Here is a 23251-nt window from a genome sequence, read left to right on the forward strand (position 1 = left end):
ACTGTTGGAGCAGGGGCCCTGGCCAGTCGGTGGCTTTTCTTGAGCAAACGGAAACCTAGTCCTGAGAATTGGATTGTGAGAAAAAACAGCCCAGCCACCTGTGTGCTTTTTATGTGAGAGACTTGAGCACCTGCAGATTTTCTGGGTCCTAAAACCAGTCCCTGTGGATACTGAGAGATGACTGTGGTTGCTCTGCTAGGCATCAGTCTCAAACCTCAAAATGGAAATAGAGTTTGGCTCAGTCAGAAAGATCCTCTTCAATGATATGGTCTCCTGTTTCCTGATAGATCATGAAGACTTTGATAGTTGCGGTGCTGTTGGCTGGAGTTGTCCCTCTCCTTCTGGGGCTCCTGTTTGAGCTGGTCATTGTTGCTCCCCTGAGGGTTCCCTTGGATCAGACTCCTCTTTTTTATCCATGGCAGGTAAATGTATGTCTTTTGTTCATGTTATTTCATTAAGGATTTGGGATCAGAAAATAATCCAAGCCAGGCATGTGGCTCACGCCTGTAATCCTAGCACTTTGGGAGGCCAAGGTGGGAGGACTGCATGCACCCAGGAGTTCGAGACTAGCCTGGGCAGGATGGCCAGACCTAGTCTCTATAAAAAATTGGCTCATGCATCTTGTCCCAGCTTCTTGGGAGGCAAAGGTGGGAGGATCGCTTGAGCCTGGGAGGTTGAGGCTGAAGTGAGCTGTGCTCATGCCACTGCACTGTAGCCTGGGCAACAGAGTGAGCGTCTGTCTCAAAATGAAAAAAAAAGGAAACCAAAATGTTTTAAATTATTTAATTTTTTAAATATTTAATTATATTTAATTTTAAGAACTCTTATAAAATTGTTTAAGTAATGCTCTTTAATCGATCTTTTGTTTCAGAATGTGCAGTTCTTATAACTCCTTTAAAAGTGCTTACCTTATAGGTTAAAATGTTACTAACCATTAAGTTTTCTCTAATATTTGAAAATACAAACTAATAGTCATTGATTTTCATTCACCTTTGAGATAGGTTGAATTGTCTTACTCCTTTTGACTTGGAGGCTTTAATACTTTTGAATTATTGTAGCATGTTTTCCCACAAAGTCACAGATTCATTAAAAAGAGTATCCTGGCTGAGTGCAGTGGCTTATGCCTGTAATCCCAGCACTTTGGGAGGCCAAGGCAGGTGGATCACCTGAGCTCAGGAGTTCAAAACTAGCCTGGACAACATGGTGAAATCCCATCTTTACCAAAAATACAAAAAATTAGCCAAGCGTGGTGGTGTGGGCATGTGGTCCCAGCTACTCGAGAGGCTGAGGTGGGAGGATCGCTTGAGCTTGGGAGGCCACGGTTGCGGTGAGCTGAGATCATGCTACTGCACTCCAGCCTGGGTGACAGAGTGAGACCCTGTCTCTAAAAAAAAAAAAAAAAAGAGCATCCTGAGGGAACCCATGTAAGTCACAGCAAAGGTCTTAAAGCTCATGGAAAAAGAAATGGAACTTTTCTATTGTATTTAGAGCCTGAGGTTTTTAACATCATTGAATTAAGATCTCAAGTTCTTAGTAGGTATTGGGGGAAAAGAGCTAGGTATTGACTTCAGTCATTCAAAGGCTTTTTAGCTTTGTTTTTATCTCTTAGTGTATTGCAATGGATTTTTCAGAAAATGAAAATTATTTGGGCCATATTTCCCTTTCTCTGCTTTCCAGATGGAGAAGCTCCACAAACTTCATTTACCAGAAAATTTTTATTTAAGTGCTTTTAATGTGTACCTACACCCTGTATTGTATCACCCAGGTGAAAATGAGGCTAGTGCAGGAATTTTCCTGAGGAATTTACACTCTGATGAGAAAGCCAGACAGGTACACAGGTGTTGTGTGGTGTGATTAGGGAAAGCACAAGGAGCTGTGGCATTGTGTAGGAGAGGCATTTAACCTGACTTTGGGAGTTTCAGGTATGGTTTTCTGTAAGAGATAGTATCTAAGCCAACCTGACTAGTAGAGAACAGAGAAGGGGGTAAGAAAGGAAGAAGTATATTCCAGGAGGGAGATGCTGGGCAGACCTGGTGTGAGACAAAGCATGCATATGTGGGGAACTGCCTCCTTTCTAGTCTGTCTCATAGACTAGAATAGACAAGAAATAAGTAATACAAAGAAGTACAGAATTGACTTGTGTTTTGATTTATGACTTTTTAACTTTTTGATCGTTGAAAGCGATACACATTCAGTAGAAACTGTACTTTGAGTACTCCTACAGCTATCCTGTTTTTCACTTTCAGTACAGTATTCAGTAAATTGCATGAGATATTCACTACATAATTATAAAATAGGCTTTGTTAGGCCTCAGTTTTACTACAAGGCAAAAAATAAAATAGGTTTTGTGTTAGAAGCTTTTGCCCAAATGTAGGCTAATGTAAATGTTCCGAGTGCATTATGATAGGCTGGGCTAAGCTATGATGTTCGGTAGGTTAGATGTATTAAATGCAGTTTTGACTTAGGTGTTTTCAATTTAAGATGGGTTTTTCTGGACCTAACATCATTGTAAGTTGAGGAGGATCTAATTAAGCATATGTTATGCCTTTCTGTAAGAGCTGTATTCCAGAGTAGTCAAATAGTATCTGTAATTGAAGGAAAGAGCTACCTTTTTTTTTTTTTTTTTACAGAAAAATGCCAGCAAATAAAGGTAGAGAGATTAACACGATTAGAAAAATACTATTTTGCAATACCAAACAAGATAATTGATAATAGCAAGGATTGTTAGTGGATGTTGAATCCAACAGATGAAAGGTTGATCAGTCTTCAATTGCTATTGCTGTGTAACAAGTTATTCCACAACTTTGTGGCTTAAAACAACCATTTTAATTTTGTCCATAGAGTTTATGGGTCAGATATTAAGACAGAGCATATCAGTTTGTCTCTGCTCTGTGCTATCTGGAGCCTTAACTGGGAAGATTCAATGGCCGGGAATGATTTGACAGTTATAGCTGGAATCATTTGGCTGGAAACACAACTAGTGGAGGGATCAGGTTGACAATACCCTAACCCAGTCAGTGATCACTGAACAATATGAGAGTTGATGCTTGTTGTTAGTTGCTACCCATCTGGGGCTGTTGACTGGAGCTCCTGTATGTACCTGGGCTTCTTCATAGCTATGTAACCTCAAGGTATTTGGGCTTCTTATGTTGTAGTTCAGGGAAATGAGTGTCCCCACAAACAAGAAGCTGCATCATCTTTTATGACCCCCTGTCAGAAGGTCTTCAACATCACTTTTCAGTAAATTTTACTGGGTATAAGCAAGTAACAAATGTTGGCTAAGATTCAAGGGAAGAGGACATAGACCCCCTACCACATGATGGGAAAAGAATTTGCAGGTATGTTATATTGTAGTGTGAAAGTGGTTATTTGCATGGTGGCGAAGTGTCACCTTATGGATTACTTGATGGCTCAAAGGGAAACAACTAGTGGAGGGGTCAGGCTGACAATACCCTAACCCAGTCAATGATCAAGCACAGTGCTGCTGCAAGTGAGACAAACAGATACTATCTGCCTTTTAATGTTACGCGGCATGAGCCCTGAAAAAGGCTAAAGCATCCTGTGACATCAAGGAGCCATCTTGGCATTGTTAGCCAGGCCTTGGTGTTCTCCTGTTGGACATAAACAATTTGACAGAACATCAACGTCATACACCATCACTCTATGATCAAGATAGAGGAAGACAAAAGCAAGGCCCTCTGCGGTCATGTCTGAACACAGACAGAACGTGAGCATTATTCAAGCCACAGAAATGACCAAACATTCCCCTTTACTGGCTAACATGATTGGTTACTGCTTCATTACCAATTACAGTTTTAGCTTCTGCCACTTTTTCTAGATAAGATTTATTAAGATAACCATTCATAGATTACTCTGCTTTCTAATAGCATCCGATACCAAATTCCTGCTTCCTTAAATCCTCCCCCAAATCGCTAACACAAGCTGAAATCCTATAATAACCCCTTTCTAGCACTGTTACTGAGGGGCTCCAAGTTCTCCATGCTGTGTTACTCCCTTGCTGCAATGAGTAATACATGCAAGTTGTTGTAGTTATGCTTGTATTTTTGGTGGTCTTTACGGTACTCAGCATTACCTGTGAAATCATCATCACCTTAGAGAATTCTTTGGTACTATCAAAGTTTAAAAATGCTTATATATTATGGCTCAGCAATTTGGCTTTTCAGAATCTACTGCATGTATACGGGAGGCGTGAGCAAGGCTGTTTCTGCAAATACATCATTTTTTATAGCAAAAAATGAGAAATGATCCAGATGTCCACCAATAGAGAATGCCCAAATAAAATGTGGACTATCAGTGCAGCAATTGAAAAAATGAAGTGGAGATATTTGTTTTGACATCGATAGCTCCCAGACATGTTTCTGGGTTGGGGGAAAGCACAAGCTGTAGACAGATAATGTGCAGCGTGCTATCCTTAATGTTTTGCATTAAACCCCCAAGTTTTTGAAGGAACAGCTTGCTTTTTCTCCATTCATGACTTTAAGCTACTTGCCTTTCCTGCAGCAAGTGGCTGCAGCCCTGTGGGATAGTGGGCCACTTGGAATTCTAGCAGAGCAGCTAGTGTGGTGTGTCCTGTCTGACAGGAAAGGACTGCAAAGCAGTGGGTTTTTAGAGAACATGAATCACAGTGATCTTGGACCTCCTCGGGTAAACATTAATCTCATTTGGGTGTCTGCTGGACTCCCAAAAGGCCAACAGAAAGCTGAATTGGTGGGTTGTTGCATCTTCCCTGCCTGTGAGAAAAAGCAGGGAGGCTTTCTTCATGTTCCTCAGGAGGAGATTGTTGGACGCTATCCCAAAGGTCTGAAGAGGTAAAAGATCCTTTTGAAGCCCTTTAGGATATTCTGAACCAGGCCCAAGCCTCCTTGAAGCTGCAAAGGAAATTGTAACAAGTGCTTTATATGCAGGAGGTTCAGCAGCCACAGAAAGGCAGTTAAGGCAGAGCAGTCAGAACGCATGCCAGTTTGACAGAGAACTGCTGGCAGAGCCATGAGCTTCCAGAGAGAAGAGCAAACACACAGGACGCTGAGTGCAGTACGTTCACACGCACACACAAACAGCAGCTCTAAAGCAGAATGCAGTTGTTGTGGAGCTGTATGGCATAGATTTCAGACAAATCTAGTAGTGAAAAAAAATGCAGACAGTCACCACTGGGCTTGGCTTGGAGGCATGGAAGATGAATGCAAAGCACTGAGCAAAATGGAAGAGGAAATTGAGAAAGAGAAGTGTTTTGAAGGAAACATCTAGGAGACTTAGTGTAGTGATAATGGGGGTTCCAGAAGGAGGAAATGTGAGGCAGCATTGATACAAAAATAGGAGAAAATTTAACTGAATTGTAGAAAGATCTGATTCTGTAGGTTGAAAGGGCTCATCAGATTTGGTAAGATTGAGATCCAAGATAAAAACACATATTTAGGTATATCTTGTTAGACACGGGGAAATCATATACAAGCTTCAAAAAAACCGTACTGTCATTGGACTTCTTTTCTATAGCACTGAAAACCATAAGTTATCAGAGAATTTATAGATGACTGAGATAAAAGGGACAAAACCCAAGCTTCCTCTACCCAGACAAAAAATAATATAACTGTTCAGCTATCAGGATGAAGATTGATATTTGAGGGTATTCAAGAATTCAGTGTGTGTATCAACCTCTCACCCCATTTGAAGAAGATCCTTAGAAGACTAACCAATCAAACCAGTAAAGAAATGGGAACATTGGCCTCAAGATGGTAGATAGTGAAGAGGAGAATTAACAATCTGAGCAAAGTCCATATAAAAAATGATACTACATATTTTCTATGGGATATAGATGTATAGGTGCAGCTGATGCATGGGAAAAAATGTGGATGGTATGTACCAAAAGCTAATAGTAGTTATTGCTGGGGAGGGATCAGGATTTAAGGTAGTGGTCACAGAATACTCCAGTCTTCTCTGTAAAGATTTTGGTTTTATGTAAGAATCAGTCTAAATGTTACATGGGGTTTCTTTTTAAAAAAAAAAAAAATATATATATATATATATATATATACACACACACACACACACACACATATACATATATACATATATATATATATTTAAGTTAGATAGAGACCAGGTTGTAAAGGGTTTTGTGTGTCTTGCTAAGGACTTTAGGGTTGTTAAGCAGGGAAGTTACATTCATGATCTGATTTGCATTTAAAGAGATACTTGGTGGTGGTGGTGATGGGGGCTGTGGGGAGGGAGGAGGTAGTCATCACTCTGACTGCCGGGTGGAGAGTTGAAGGGTAGGCAGGCCAAGAGTCCATTGCACCATGAGGAGTAACCTAGTAACAGTTCCCCGGTAGAACCACAAATGCTTCAAACTAGAAGCTATCTGTGAGCCTTTAGAATGGTTTCTTAGGCCAAACTTGGCTCCACAGTCTTAATTTGACATAAATAAGCTCAGTTGAAACCAATGAAATAGCCTAAAGATGGTTTGAAATAAAATCTTGGCATTTATTTTATTTGCTTTTGAGATCTCCATTAGTGTCCAGACTTAGAATTTGTAACTCATGGGAAAACAATATAGATTTTTAAAAGATAGAAGAATGATTTTTGGTGGAAACACTGAATTTGAGCTGTTGAAGAAAAAGAATTCTCTGGGTTTTCAGTACATGTTAGTCTTTTGTAAAACTGTTGCCAGTCCTGTAGAACTTCTATTTTGATGTGAAATAATGTAAGAAAATTATACAGCCTTTCTGCTGTGTTTATTGTTAAAAAACAACAGAAATCTGTTAAATGGTTTTTAATTCCCTAGGACTGGGCACTTGGAGTCCTGCATGCCAAAATCATTGCAGCTATAACATTGATGGGTCCTCAGTGGTGGCTGAAAACTGTAATTGAACAGGTAAGCAAGATCAGTTTTCAGAGAAAGACATTCTGGAATTGGTTGTGTTTATGTTTGGCGGCTATAACTCTTTTATCTTTCTTACTTGCTGAGTTTTCTACATTTTGTTTGATGGGCATATATAATTTTTTTTTTTTTTTTTAAGACGGCAGTTTAGTTTTACCACTGTAGGGGAGGAAAAATAATTTTTTTCTCAACCTTTTTTTTTTTTTTTTTTTTTTTAGTTAAAATGGAACCCTTTAATAAAAGACTAAGAACAGAAAAACAAAAGTTTATTAAAGTACGTATTTCATATATACATGGAGATACCCAGGGAATGAGTAATTTCAAAGAGGTGGCTTTGAATTCCAGCTGATCTTCAACAAAGAATAATAAATTTTTAGAGAAGTGACAAGATGAAAAGAACTTTGACTCTCTAGGGGTGGCTAGATGCTGCTCCTTAGTAAAACTTGGCAGTGTAGATTCCTCTGGTGCCATCTAGAGGCCCAGAGAGGCCCAAAACTCTCTTCAGTGGGCAATCTTTGTCCTCCCTGGTGGAGGCAGGTAGGGTGGGCTACCTTTTGTCTTTATACGTTTATATTCTGCTTCTAGGCAATAGAGGGAGGACAGAAAGTTTTCCTACATCTACCTTTCTCAGTTGCATTCAGCTCAAAACAATCCCTATGCCAAAGAGACATATTTTTAGGGTGACATATTGTGGTCTTCTATATTCCCATGAATTTTCATCAACCACGTTTAAGACATCCTTTATCTGAAGGTTAACCAGTAGCTTACAGTATCTAGAACCCTGTTCGTAGTGGAGACAGAATGAAAATACGTGCTTTTTTTCTGGTGAAGTTTGATATGAATGTATCTAAGCCTATAGTAGATTTTGGAGTGGGGAAAAGGTTATTGCTCGAGGTGGTAAAGGCAGAGGAAAAAACAGATTACAAAAGGAGAGCTGCTTTGGCTTGATCTAGCTACATAGTGCCTAAGACTGTTATTGTGTTACAGAACTGCCAGATAATTTGATTGTTGTGGCAATACTTTGGAAAAGATAGACTGTGCTTTAGCACTCCGATAAGAAGACTAGGAGTATGGTACTTCTTTTAAGGAAAATTTCTATCCAAAATGGCCAACATAACAGATTTTGCTACTTCTTTACGCTTTAGTTATCTAGCAGATGTACTTGTTGGGACCCCTCTTATCCTTAGGCCAGTGCCACATAAATAAGACATGACAGTTCTGTAGCAGTAAAGTACACCTCTTTTTGATGTATGAGAAGTATAGACAGTAGTTAGCCAAGCATGCTCAAGAAAATCTGTTCAAAAAGTACCTATATTTCAAGATTTTGATTCTTAGGAGTGGGGGGTTGGGGAGCCAGCAAATTGCAGTGTGTTTGTGTGTGTGTCTAAAGGATGGGCTAATTCTGAAGTCCACCAGGAGTGTGATGGATTGGGGGCTTCTGGCTTCATATCCCCTCAGGATCAGAGTGCAGGCCAGTACACTCTAGAGTGGCCAGGTTAGACTCTGGCCCTTGAAAAAGGAGCGTGGAGATAAGGTTTATTCATACTGGAGGCTGTGGAACATCATTGATCCTCTAAATAATTTGTTCTGTTATCGTTTCCTCTTGTGTGTGTGTGTGTGTGTGTGTGTCTGTATAAATTTAAGTAAAATGGTTGGGAATGGTTGAGAAACACTGGGATGCTTTGCTTCATTGATTAAAATGCATTTGGGTTAACTAGGTGTCTTTGGGAATGGAAGCATGCCTTTAAAAGGTTAAGCATGTTTGCCATTCAAATTCTGAGGTGATGGGTTTGAGTTATGCTACATTCAGTCACAGCTAAGAGAGGTTTAAGTGCCGCTGAGGAGGCAAGAGGAGAAGAAAATAACAGCTGCCTGCCTTGTTTCTGTCTGCACTCCATCTAAATTTTCTGTTCCCAAGGTTTTCTCATTTCCATCCATTCTTTCCTCTGCAATACTCTTGTAGAGTTTTCTGGATAAGATGATGGAAATGTTCTAGCAATTCTTGGACTTCCTTTTTTTATATTCACTATATAATTCTTTCATACTAAATTTTTAAATACCTTTTGATTTGTTAAAATTTGATTTATGCAAGCTTTTCAGAAATGTTTCCTGCTTCAGTATTTTCTCATCATACTCAGATAAAATGAATGCAATATTGTATAATAACACAATATTACATATTACATGTGTCTTACATAAGGTGTATGAAGTTACTTCAGGTAGTGTGGTCTTGAATGAATACCACTGAATGTCATCTGGTATTGTATAGTGCAAGTAGAGTATAAATTATTCTAGATTAGTGTCTTATTTCATCACTTAGCAGAGCTAATTGCAGAGTGTTAGTGGGTAAATACATTTCCTCAGAAACTCGTGGGCACTGTGCTTGTGTTGGTATACCAGAATTTGCCTTGACTTAAAGGTAACCAGTTTGACTATTTTTGGGTTGGCAGATTCAGTTGTGTGGAGATTGCTCTATTAACTTGGAGGAATTTGTCTTGTATCTTTGTTCTAATTGGTTTTTTTATGATGTTTCAGGTTTATGCAAATGGCATCCGGAACATTGACCTTCACTATATTGTTCGTAGACTGGCAGCTCCAGTGATCTCTGTGCTGTTGCTTTCCCTGTGTGTACCTTATGTCATAGCTTCTGGTGTTGTTCCTTTACTAGGTACGTAATGCTGGTTGTGGAACTTTGAAGGAGCACTTTTACTAACATTGGACATTCTTTTCACCCCTAGTAAGAAGGATGGCTCACTCCATATGCTTTATTTGTAAACATGAATCCAGCTAAAACAATGATTTCAAAATACTACTTTTCTTAGATTTGACTACTCTGGGTGAGATTAGAGGGTCATAAAGCTCTTTGATACAGTTTCTCTACCAGAAGATAAAATTTGAAATTTACGTGCTGTACAAAATAGGCAGGATCAGATTTCCTTCAAGTTGTCTGCTTCTGACTGGAAGTGCTGTGATCATGTAAAATGAAGTAACAGTGTTGTTATATTTAATTTTTAAAGAAATACTCTTTGGCATAAAAGGAGACCCAAAGAGGAGATGCTAATGTGCAACATGTTTATACTTGGAAATACACTGTCTTATTGATTGTGTACTGAAGAATCCTCATAGCTCCTTAAACCCAGCATATTTTCAAAATTATAATCAGAGACTTTTCCTTTCCAAATCTTTTTCTTCTCCAGAATTCCGTCTCTCAGCAACAAACATTATCATCCAACAAATTGCATAAGTCAGAAACCTTGAAGGCTGTCCATGTCACCTTATTCTGTCCTCCATGTCCCTCTGGTCTCCAAGTGTCCCATTCTTCCCTGAAGAATCTGGTCTCGTCTCTGGAGCCTTTGCTCCTGACTTCTGTTGAGTCATTTGTCTCCTACCCTAACTTTGGCACCTTCCTATCTGGTTTCCCAGCCTTAAACCTGCCACCACTAATTCCTTCTCCACATTGGGCACAATGACCTTTCAAAAGAATGAATCTCACTGTGCCTCTTTGGTGAACATTTTTTCATTGGTTCCTCTGTGGCCTTTAATACAGTCCAACCTTTTGGCATAGTTTACAAGGCTCCTCCTTTTGCTTTGATGTGGACTTCAGTTTGACCTCACTCCTTGCCTTACTCCATGTCATATACTCTGAGTTTTGATTAAACAACCATGGAATGGCCTCTTATCAAACACAGCATGTCCTCTTATCTCCATGGCTGTCTCCACATTATCATTTGTCTTATCCATCTGCCAGAAATGCCGCCCTCCTCCCTTTAACCATGAGAGAAGAGCTTAAAAAACACACAACCAAACTTGCAGTGTAACATGTATACTTGTATGTTACCTTACTAGGTCAAGAAATAGAACTTTTCCAGCCCCTTGGAAGCCCTTTGTGTGTGTGCCCTTCTATACCTTTTGCCACTGGTTTGACTTCTTATAGTCTCATTGCTTCTTAGCCAGTAAAGATATTAGCCATGTGCAGTAGCTGCTTGGGAGGCCGAGGTGGGAGGTTGCTTGAGGCCAGGAATTCAAGACCAGCCTGAGCAACATGGCGAGACCCAACCTCTAAAAAAACAAATAAATAAATTACCTGGGAGTGGTGGCACGCGCCTGTAATCTCAGCTGCTCTGGAGGCTGAGGCAGGAGGATTGCTTGAACCCAGGAGTTCAGGGCTAACCTCAGGTCGTGACACTCCAATCTAGCCCAGGCAACAGGGCAAGACCCTGTCTCTTAAAAAAAAAAAAAATTGCTAAACACAGGTTTGTCTATACAAAGAGAGGCTAAGCAATGTATCCCTCAATCTGCAGGGTGGCATGGGAAACAGGGAACAGTTAAGCTGAGGACCCACAGTGTGCAAACTGCATCGTTTCCTGGTTCCTTCCAAGTAGAAATGTCAAGGCTTTTATTTGGTTTGAATTGTGACTATGCCAAGTATCATAAATACCATATTAAAATGCAAATATATATTTCATGCAAAATATATTTCAAAGTCCATTGCTTATTAGTTTTTGTTTGTTTTGGTTTTTTTGAGAGACAGAGTCTTGTTCTTTTGCCCAGGCTGGAGTACAGTGATGCAATCCCGGCTTGCTGCAACCTCCACCTCCTGGGTTCAAGCAATTTTCCTGCCTCAGTCTCTTGAGTAGGTGGGACTACAGGCATGCACCACCATGCCCGGCTAATTTTTGTCTTTTGGTAGAGACAGGGTTTCACCATGTTGGCCAGGCTGGTCTTGAACTTCTGACCTCAGATGATCCACCCGCCTTGGCCTCCCAAAGTGCTGGGATTACAGGCGTGAGCCACCACGCCCAGCCCATTGCTTATTAGTTGAATATGTCATTAAAATTAAATTATTTTGACTCTTTAGAACAATCTATTTACTGGTTTTGTCTAGACTAGGAATGCCCTATTTTCTTTTTTATTCTAATTATCATATATTATTTTCTGCCCATTAATAGTATATAGACTTAAGAATTTGGATTTCCAAACCAGTCGTTCGTATTTTCATTTTTAAAAATTTTATTGTGAGCTTTTCTGGAAAGACTTTGGAAGGGAAAAAGAGTGGCAAATGAAAAATGTTAGTACCTGTTTTGCCCTGTTTAGACGCTTTATGTAATTCTTACACGTTAGTCTTATGCACAGCACACTATTGTGTTTGGAATAATCCACCTGAGGGTATTAATTTTCTGATTTCCTCGGAAATACTTGCTCTGATTTTAAAGCCCCCCCCGTCCCCTCTGCGAAGGAAGTATTAAAACTCATGAGTTAAATATAGAAAAATAAATACATGTGTGTTCTAAAAGTTTGAGGATATTTTTTATTATATAAGCACAGTTTTGGTTTTGCCTCTTTAAACTGTGGCGCAGTTGAAATGTATAAATGACACCACTGCTTGTGGAACATGAGAAGTCATCTCATCCAGTTCTCACTCTGTTGTCCAGGTTGGAGTGCAGTGGCGTGATCTCAGCTCCTTGCAACCTCCACCTCCCAGGTTCAAGCGATTCTCCCACCCCAGCCTCCTGAGTAGCTGGGACTACAGGTGCAACGCCACCACACCTGGCTAATTTTTGTGTTTTTTGGTAGAGACAGGGTTTTACCACATTGGCCAGGCTGGTCTAGAACTCCTGACCTCAAGCAATCCGCCCGCCTTGGCTTCCGAAAGTGCTGGGATTACAGGCGTGAGCTACCATGTCTGGCCTCCTTGTTTTACAAATGAGAAAAGTGGGGGTCAGAAAGGGCTCATGACCCACACAGATTGTAGAAAGTTAACAGACCTGGGGCTTAGAAAGCTTGTCTGCCCCAGTCCATTCTTCCTAGGGGAAGGACATGTTTATGTTTCATGTCACTGTTATTTCACATACACTTAAAGTTTTTCTTTTTTGTTTTCTAGGTGTTACTGCGGAAATGCAAAACTTAGTCCATCGGCGGATTTATCCATTTTTACTGATGGTGGTGGTATTGATGGCAATTTTGTCCTTCCAGGTCCGCCAGTTTAAGCGCCTTTATGAACATATTAAAAATGACAAGTAAGTCTGGTGTTCTTTTCATCTCTTGTTTAGGTGTTTTCACTTCTTAATTTATGTGTCTGATGTGACAGATCATAGGAGGGAAACATGCTCAGATTCTGGATATACTTGGAGGTGGGATTAGCAAGGTTTGCTGACAGATAGTGTGACATGTGAAGGAGAGTGGAATCAAGGACTCAATTGGCCCAAACAACAGGGAATATGGAGTTGTCACTTACGGAGCTGGAAAAGACTGGGAGAAACTGTTTTGGAGAGGGAGGTTTTTTTTTGGTGGTGATGGTTTTTTTTCTGAGACCGAGTCTCGCTCTGTTGCCAGGCTGGAGTGCAGTGGTGCGATCTTGGCTCACTGCAACCTCTGCCTCCCAGGTTCAAGTGATTCTCCTGCCTCGGCCTCCCAAGGAGCTGGGATTACAGGTGTGCACCACCACGCTCAGCTAATTTTTGTATTTTTAGTAGAGACAGGGTTTCACCATGTTGGCTAGGATTGTCTCGATCTCCTAACCTCGTAATGCACCTGCCTTGACCTCCCAAAGTGTTGGGATTACAGGCGTGAGCCAGTGCACCCAGCCAAGAGATTTTTTAATGCCCATTCCAAATAGTTTTTCAGTCTGTTTTGAAATGTTTTGGTCTGACAGTATATTAAATAGTTTTAGATAAAAATAAGAAGCCTGCATTAGAAACCAGCAGTGCCCTGCATAAGCTCCTCTTGCTTATGCAGGGCCACTAGGTTACTCTCAGGTTGCACAGAGAGGCTTGAGGGTTACTGCAAAAATGTTGTGGGACTCTCTGTTTTGAGGAAACCATTGAAAACTCTGTCACCTGATGTCAGTGAGAGATTGAGGAAAGCCAAGGAAGACACCTTCCTGGGATAATATTTGACCTTTCATGTCCTAACTGTAGGCTGAATCATCTACTTCACTGGGTTCTAGCAGAGAAAGTGAGTTTGTTGTTTATCCATCTCAGTCGGCCAAGAGAGTCCCAGTTTATACCTGCTGCCTTTGTGTCATTATTAACACTACCCCCTTTTAGTTGTGCTTGTCCCTCCTTGCACAACAAATTATACAGTTACCTTATTTGTTCTGAGGAGTAAGATTTTTGAGAATGAAATTTATAGCGTTCAAGACTTCTCCAAAGCATTTACTGACAGTAAAAAATACAAGTATACTTAGCCAGTCAGAGTACAAAGGACTGTCAACTGAAAGAAGAGGAAGGGGTATTTTCAATGATGAAAATCAACTTTTTAGCACTTAACTTTTTGGCAGAGGAGTAAATACTGCAAACAGAATGACAAGCAAGACATGCCCTGAAGGAACTTCCTGCCTGCTTCTTTCTGTATGCTGGGTGCCTGCCTTTCTGCACTCTGCCCTTCTCAGCCTTTGCCAGGGGTCTATTCCCATTGACCTCTTATTTCTCATGCTTTATCTTCTTCTGCCTTTTCCTGTAGCCCAGTGTCCTCTTTCCTCTTTTCCTATCTATTCCTTCATGCAGAAAACTGTAGACTTAAGTGAGGGCATGTCTTGTCAGCTGTTGTATATGTACTCTTTAGCACAGTGTTTGGTCTGTAGGAGGTGCTAAGAGTGAGTGTGTATGTGAGAGTGTGTGTCTGTGTGTGTGTGGTGGGCTTGAGTATGAAGGAGTGAGTGGTGGTGGAAGAGAGGGAGTTGGGTTCAGAGTCTCCTTTCTCTGCCACTGAGTTACTCTTTGGACTTGTTCAATTTAACTTGGTATCTGTATGCTTTTTATTTACTTACTTTGTCATTGCTATAATGCTGCCCATATTCTTAGTGCATCTTGCTATTTGGTCATCACTGTGTGCCGGGTAGTGCTATGTATATTTTAGTAGATATTGCTCAACCTTCACTGTTTAAAATATTTACAAAATCCTCAAAGTTTTAAAAAACACTGGTTGTTTGGGAAACAGTGGGATAAGGAAGGGCTAACTTCAAGAAAAGAAGGTAAGACAAAAGAAAAGGAATAAAACAGTGACATTATGGATAAAGATGCAGTAAGATTAGCATACTTTTAAAAAAGTGACATATTAAGCTACTGGACATAAACTACCCAAATATTTCCTTAGGCTTGTGCGCATTTACAGAAAAGTAATAGATGAAAGTCAGGGTGGAGAAGGTATTGGTGAAAAGTAAGAGTTCCAACAGTGAGCTCTTATTAAAACATGCTAAGCCTTTGTCACCAGGCTTCATACACTTTCCCTTTCTTAAAACAATGCTGCAGCGTGGGACTGTTGGTCTCATTTCCTCCATAAACGGAGGAAAGGGATGAAGGAAAGCTCCCTGGCAGCCTTTCATGTGCAGGCTTCACTCTCCCTCAGCCTCCTTAACTCAACTCTGTGGGCTTTTACTGGATCTGCATCTCTGCCTCCAAATGGGTGCCCTTCACACTTGTGCCCAGCCACCTACAGCTTGTTGCCATCCAACTTTGTCGCTGCTGTCCTCTTGGGGTCAGCCTGCAAGCCGTCTGCTCACGTTAAGTGAGGCAGGCCTTCAGTGAGCCGTCAGTGCAGCTGTCGCCCTTCCCTGGCATTAGAGGTGTCTGTGTCCTTGAGTAGGATCTCCAGCCCTGTCGCTCCAACCACAGTGACATCCGCCTTGTTCCTGCAGCCCTATTGGCCTTTGCCATTGCCTTCTCCTTTTGTCACATACTTAAGTTAGGAACATTTGCCATTCTGTTGTTGAACCATGTTCTCCCACTTCCTGTCACTTACACTCACTCACTGCCATGCTGTCTTCCCTTTGACTTCACTGAAATCTCTCCTTTGATTTCTCCTTTCTTCTCTATAACTAGAGCTTCTAGTTTTACTTTCGTCCTTTCCTACCTTTTTTTTTTTTTTTTGAGATGGAGTCACACTCTGTCACCCAGACTGGAGTGCAGTGGCACAATCTCAGTTCACTGCAACCTCTACCTCCCGGGTTTAAGCAGTTCTCCTGCCTCAGCCTCTCTAGTAGCTGGGACTACGGGCATGTGCCACCATACCCAGCTAATTTTGTATTTTTAGTAGAGATGGGGTTTCACCATGGTGGTCAGGCTGGTCTCAAACTCCTGACCTCAGGTGATCCACTCACCTCTGCCTCCCGACGTGCTGGGATTACAGGTGTGAGCCACCGCGCCCAGCCCCTTCCTAGCTTTACTGATGGTCATGTTTTTAGTCTGTCTCCTTAGATTTGTGCACTAAGTTGTTTTATAAAATCTGAACCTTAACAGATAAATCCACTGCATAAGTTTACTGTATCCCTCCTGACCTCCACGTGTCTGAGTGTCTGAGACCCCCTAAACCACTGACTGAAGCATGTCCTCCACTGCACAGCATTGGAGGCCTTCCAGCCTTTGCTGCTTCTGCAGCTCTCTACAAACCCGTACCTAGCTAGATGTGCTGGCCTTTACAGATGTTCACTCCGGACTCCCTTTGACTAGCCCAACCATTGATGGGTTTTAAGTAGGAGTTAGATTTAAAAAGACCTATGAATGTTTTACTCTGTAAGTTCATACAAGAGAGTAACCACCTTGTTTTTGCAACCTAGGTATCTTGTGGGTCAACGACTTGTGAACTACGAACGGAAATCTGGCAAACAAGGCTCATCTCCAGCACCTCCACAGTCATCCCAAGAATAAAGTAGTTGTCTCAACAACTTGACCTTCCCCTTTACATGTCCTTTTTTGTGGACTTCTCTCTTTGGAGATTTTTCCCAGTGATCTCTCAGCGTTGTTTTTAAGTTAAATGTATTTGACTTGTGTTCTCAGCATTCAGAGAGCAGTGGTGTAAGGTTCTGCTGTTCTTCCCTGGATCTTCTGACTTTACTGCTGTCTGAGATTTGTATATGTGTAAATACAAGTTCCTTGATACCCTAAAACCTTGGATTAAACAGAATGTGCATTGTACATCTTTAAACAAAATGTATATTAATTTATTAAATCTAGTTGTCACTTTATTTTGGACCTGCTGTGATCTCGACAGGAAACATGCCACAGAGCAGTAGTGCACAGGCAAGACTTTTCAGTGATGCCTTGTGGAGCGCAGTTCATGATGTCCCAGCAGCTCTCACTAAGGGAACTGTACATTCTTTCTTGGCTATTCAGACCTTACCAAGAACGGTAAAGGAAACAAGTAGAAATCAGCAGTGGAGTGTCTGTGGTAAGAAAACATGAACTTTATGCTTCACTGTTAGTTGTTTGTGGAAGTTATTTTGTATAACACCAAAGCTGTTGTACATTTTCTACTGCCTGATTTTTTTCATGTGTCTGTGTTTGTAATATTGTATAGTATCTTGTGCTAGGTGAGGAAATTATTTTTAATTTTGATAATTTAATATTCCTAATGTGATCAGCATTGGGAGTTGGGTTTCAGTGCTTGTTAGGGGCGCATGTCTATACTTAGAAAAGAGAAAAAAAGTCCAAATGAAGATTTTCATTAGTCCACCCCCCATCCCCCTGCCCCACATCGTTTCTTTTCTGTAGCAGTGGCCAGAAGTCATGCAAGGTCATAAATCTTTCAGAATGACATCACCAACTGTACTGCATCTTACTGGATTTAGGACTTCTGAGATGCTTGTGAAGTGTAGATGTGGTTGTGGTCTTAGATTGACAGCATTAGAGAAGACTGGTTAGAACATCTGGTCTCGCTGGTTAGCGCCTCATTGGCTGAGGACTAGGTGTGCATTTCTCCTAGCTTTTCGTCAGGAAATCCCAAAGTTTCCAAAGCTTTTTGTTTACAGAATAAAACTTCAAATAAAACCAATTCATTATTTTTCCAGAAGGAAGCTTGGCTGAGCTGGCCTTTTAACATAGGAATGTATTTCATTGGAAACATTCTGAAAAATCTCAGAGAACCGAACCCTTACAAACTTTGTTTTCCCTCATAACCAAAGCTTCAAATTAGAAGTTTAGAAAAATAGAATGGTTGGGTACATGATCTAAGTGTTTAATGTTAAAGGTATATTGTAAGGGTAGTGTTTGTTTTTGAATGATACTTTAGGAGGTCTCATAGAAAGTGTATAGCATAGGTCTTCAGGAACTATAAAAGAATTTTCATATAGTATTAAAATCCAGAGACTAAAACCTGAGAATTGTTAACATATGCAAGTCAGCCAAACATAAGCTACTAAAATAAAGAGCAGTGTGTTCTGGCTGTTTTATACTTCAGCAATTTTCCCCTAAGTGGTAAGCAGTTACTTTAAAACACATTTTTTAAAACATCAGTATCAGGAGCTGCGGTGGCTCTGGTCGGTTGTCCTAGCACACAGGGAGGCGAGGCTGTGCGCTCAAGGCCAACCTAGGCAAAATTTGGAAAATAAAAAAATCAGTATTAGAAATAATGCTTCACATAGGATTCAGTGTTACACTCGTTGGCACTTTGGAGTAGCCTGTTCTCTCATTTGAAATAAGGTCTTTGTTAGCCCTACCTTTACTCAGAAATGTAGTCCTACTATAAAAAATTAGGAGGATTTTAAAATATAATACTGCCTGTCATGGTGTATTTCTAAATTGTTCTCTTTGGGAGAAAAATATTATTATTGAATTGAGCATATAACTTGATAATATTTGTAGTTTTTTTTTTAACCTTTTTTTTTTTTTTTTTTTTTTTTGCCCCCAAGAGGTAGTCTTACTCTGTTGCCCAGGCTGGAGTGCAAGTGGCACGATCCTGGCTCACTGCAAACTCTGCCTCCCAGGTTCAAGTGATTCTCCTGCCTCAGCCTCCCAAGTAGCTGGTACTACAGGTGCGCGCCACCACACCTGGCTGATTTTAGTTATTTTAGTAGAGATGGGGTTTCACCATGTTGGCCAGGCTGGTCTCGGAACTCCTGACTGCAAGTGATCTGCCCTTCTTGGGCTCCCAAAGTGCTGGGATTACAGGTGTGAGCCACCACGCCTGGCCAACTTGATTATATTAATTTTGGGTTTTGTTTTGTTTTGTTTTTTAATTTTTCGAAGAATTTGTGGATCTTGGTATAAAGTCATTGGAACATATCTGTTTTAACCGAAAGAGATCCTAGGCAGATACCTCAAAAGGTTAAAAATTCTTAATCCTACAGAATTTTAAATGAATCTTATCAAATGTTTTGTAAACAAACAATGTGAATGGCCAAAACATTGCCCTCCATTTCACTGGCAGGTAATTTATATTGTCTTAGTTAAGAATTCTCCCCTAGTTTTTCTATTGTACTTTATCCTGTTGTTTTCAATGAGATAAGTATTGTCATAGAAAAAGCATTTTCCGGCATAATATTTGCTTGGGTAGCATTCAGGTTTTATTATTAATATTAACCAAGAGCCTTTTACATATTTAAAACCCATAGTTCAGAAAATGCTAGTATTGCTGCCCTTCTTCACATAAATTTTTAAAAGAATTATACTATAATTTTGCTTCATTTTATATTGGGTTAAAACAGCCTTCAAGAAAGTTAACTAGGAAAGAAGACCTTTTCGTTTTATTTTTACTGTTTATATATAGAAGACAAATCAGCATTTGGGGTTAGTTTTACATGACCAGTTATCAAATGGTCATAGTATGAAGTGTGCAGTTGTTCGTTATTAGTAAATTATGTTTGATTTTTAAACTATTTAGTACTAATAGTTGAGATGAAAACTGAAGAAAAATGCCAATGTGATGTTTGTGTATAGCTAGCCTTAAAAAACTTCCCATGTTTTTAGGTGATTTTTCCCCCCTCTTAGTTCTCTGGAGAAACAATGAAGATGGGCCATTTCAATTCCAGATGTAAACAAAAAGTAATTTTTATTTCAACATTTAATGTAACTGTTATTGTGGATTCTTGTTTTGTGTATTTTCTTTCCCTTATTGAAGTAATAGAGAATAACTTTCCTTCAAATGATTTGATCCAAGATACGTCATTTCTGTATTGGCAAAATGCCACTATTAAAAGTGTAATTCTTGAATTTAGGTTGAATTGATGACTTTTTAAAACAAAACAGTAACACTGGACATTTCTACATTGTATTGCATTTGCAAATTGCGTGAACGCACGTACATGTGCAGGAGAATGTAGTGCCATAAGAACACTGGCACTTTTTAAAAACTTTCCAAGTTAGCTACTTATTTTCATTTTCAGGGTTGAGTACTCTAAGCTCTCTACTTACTGTGAGAAGTTTTCTACATTGTAAAATTAAAAGATTACATTTAAAATACTCCTTTAGGATATTATTCAGCCATCAAAAAAAAAAAAAAAAAAAAACAACTAAAATGTGTTACCACTAAAGTATTATTAAAAGCCTCATTTGTGGAGATTCGCTGACTTCCTTGGTTAAGCTGTCTTGTATTTAATTAATTTGTCCCCTCAACCAGGTGTTTTCTTTTCAGCCTGTTACTGCCCTGTGCCATTTTAAAAAATAGCCATCATGAGTAAGGGCTTCTTTAAAATAATCCCTGACAATATCTTTGGCATTAATAAGACATAAAGATAAGACAGTATATGTATGTTTTCATTCCTGTTTTGTACGAGTGCCTCATTTTGTAGTCATGAAAGTAACATAGTACCTTAAATAAAAATGTAATGACTAAGGTCTAGGAATAACTATTGTAGAAGCTAAATAGAACACTTAGTTGGGGGTGTCAGTTTTCTATTAAAGCAAACACCTTAGGTACCCAGACCAATTTTTATGTATATATATTCTGAAATGCTCCCTTTTTTATGTGGTCATTTGTTGCCTTCTAAGTTGAGAGAACAAAACTGAATAAAGTGAATGTTAGTTGTAGTCTAGTTTTTTTGTTTGTTTTTGTATTATTGCAAGATTGCTTTAAGATTGCAGAAATATCCATTATTAGCCAGTATAGATAATCCAGATGTTTTAATATAATAGGAAGGAAAAATAACTCCAGTTAAATGTGACTGTGGCCCCTCCCTTTTATGTATAAATTTAAACGCATAGTTGCAGCGGATACATCCCTCCCCTCTGTCTCCCTAACTTGAATTGTAGCCCATCCTCACTGGGAAGAGTAAGGCCCCACATTTTGTGCAATAGCAGGCTACTGCCCACTTCTGCATGTCTGCTACAAGATAGGTTGTCTGTTAGCTGAATGCTTCGAGTAAAACCAGTCAAATCCATTGTACATGCTTGACCATATGTCCCAGAGAAAAAGGAAAGACTTGCGTGATGTTTTTTTCCTTCTGAGTGCCCTGAGGAGATCCTTTTGCTTCAGACTGTTTCTAATTTTTATTTGTCTATAGGTTCAGAATTTTTCCTATGATTGTTTTCCCCCAAACAAGTGCATTTTTACTTTAAATGCCGAGGTGATAGAGGAAATGCTGTTTGAACCATAGACATCTTTAATCTGTGAAGTTGAAATTTTTCAGCAAAGGAAGTTGCATGGTGAAGTTCAGAAACTGACCATTAATTTCCCCCTTCCACTCCACAGTTCTTAGCTACTCTTGTTGCAAACATACAGTGATAAGGAGAACTGATGTATCAAGGGGCTGAGAAGGTAACGTTCCCCTCCTCCTGAATGTTTTTATTTTGATGTCTGTTTTGTTTCTGGCACTGTACTTAGTAGTATAGTTGAATGGGGTATGACATCTCCCTTCAAGGAACTCAGAATGGAACAGAAACATGAGCAAAAGATTGTATTACAGAGGTGTGAACAAAATGCCATGGGGAACATGGAGAAAGGCTCACCCGGGAGAGATGGCCTAGCCACTTCCTTAGTGACTGTTTGGTGTGTGGAGGTCCCCCTGCCATTACTCTTTCAGCCTTCTGCAATCTAGTTCTACAGAGTCACACACTTCTCCAAAACCAACCAAACGTAAACACTACGTAGAGGCCCCTTTTGGCCTCATTTTACATTGTTTAGTTATCATTTTGAAACTTTTCTTTACATATGTAACAGTGCCAGAGTTTTTCTGCTTCTCTGTGGTTGTTCAGTAACTCCTCTTTAGGACATACCTAAAGATGAGAAGCTTCATACCCCGTACTCCCATTCATTCACTCATATGTTTCTGGGATCGGTCCCTTCTGCTTCCTGTGCATTGGTTTGATGGAACAGAATAGAGTCCAGAAATAACCCAACATGTATGTGGACAACTGATTTTTAACAGAGGTGCAAAGGTCTTAAAAAAAAAATGGTGCTGGAATAATTGGGCATCAGATGCAAAATTTAAAATTGATCATATCTTAACACTGGCAAAGATTAAAGTCAAAATGGATTATAGTTCCCCAAAACTGTATAATTTCTAGAAGACGACAAGGAAAACGTGTTCAGCCTTGGTTTAGAAAAAGATTTCTTAGATCCAACATCAAAAGCACAATCCATGAAGGAAAAATCAATAAATTGTACTTTATCAAAATTGAAAACTTCTCTTTCAAAGGTACCATTAAGAGAACAAGAAGACAAGCTGTAGAGTGGTAGAAAATATTTGCAAAACATTTCTGATAAATGACTTGCATCTAGATTACATAAAGGAGTCTCAAAACTGAACAAGTAAACCCATTGTTTACTTAATTGCTGTTTCTCCTGAGCTTGCTGCCTCTGCCCCTGCTCTTTCTTCCTTTTTCCATTTGTTTTCAACATTGAATCCCAAATGTCCTTGAGATCCAAGTCAGATCACACCAACCCTCAGAACTCTCCAATAGATTACCATGGCACTCAAAATTCCACAATAGCCTTCAACACTGGGCAAAACATGGAGCATCCCTTTCCTTCGTGTTCACCCCGCTCCTGCCGTCCTCCCTGCCTCCAAAACAGGTCAGGCCTTAGGGCTTTTGCACTTACTATTTGCCCTACCCAAATGTTCTTCATTCAGGCTCTTCAGCCTCCTCATTTCTTTCCTGAAGTGTCATTCTCACTGAGGCTTATCTAAAGCTGCAGCTACTGGGGCATTCCTGTCTCATCTCCCTGCTGTATTTTGTACTCCCTGCTCTCTTTTGTACTTTTAAACATACTATATCGTTTACCTTTCTTGTTTATATTTGTGTTTTTCCCACTTGAATGTAAGCTCCAAAGATTTTATTTTTTTAAACTGAATTATTACTGTATTCCCAGAATAATTCCCTGGCAAATATTTGGTACTCAATAGTAATGCTAAGTTAGTAAATAAATGATGAATTTAGAATCAAAATAATGTATCTATGGCCAAAATAAAACCTGAAATCCCTGTCTCATTTCCCAGACGTAACTGCTGTTAATAGTTTTAGTTACATGCTTCCAGACATACCTTCACAGAATCATTTATCTCAATAAACGTGTCATACTATGCAGCCTGTTCGACAAGATGCTTTTTTTCACTTTACACGGGCATCTTTTCATACCATTGTGTAGCTAGGCCATGATTTGTTTTCCAAAAGACAGTTACCCAATTTATATGGTAAAGATTTTTGT

At 39.7% G+C, this 23251-nt stretch overlaps 1 protein-coding gene across 3 annotated transcripts in view; it reads left to right on the top strand.

The window, feature by feature from the left end:
- MARCHF6 (membrane associated ring-CH-type finger 6) overlaps positions 1-19818 on the top strand; it is an 82138-nt gene extending 62320 nt beyond the window's left edge. For 2 of the 3 annotated variants that reach the window (XM_015451213.4, XM_015451215.4), the window contains exons 22-26: positions 288-422; positions 6800-6889; positions 9431-9563; positions 12777-12912; positions 16449-19818. In XM_015451213.4, coding sequence (XP_015306699.1) covers positions 288-422; positions 6800-6889; positions 9431-9563; positions 12777-12912; positions 16449-16539 — 585 coding nt within the window. In that variant the 3' untranslated portion in view covers positions 16540-19818. Of the gene's footprint in view, positions 1-287; positions 423-3155; positions 5332-6799; positions 6890-9430; positions 9564-12776; positions 12913-16448 lie in introns of those variants that run through there. The other variant, XM_065546098.2, reaches the window with a different exon arrangement.
- The last annotated feature ends 3433 nt before the right edge of the window (positions 19819-23251 follow it).

Source organism: Macaca fascicularis, chromosome 6, assembly GCF_037993035.2.
Source record: "Macaca fascicularis isolate 582-1 chromosome 6, T2T-MFA8v1.1".
Taxonomy (NCBI): domain Eukaryota; kingdom Metazoa; phylum Chordata; class Mammalia; order Primates; family Cercopithecidae; genus Macaca; species Macaca fascicularis.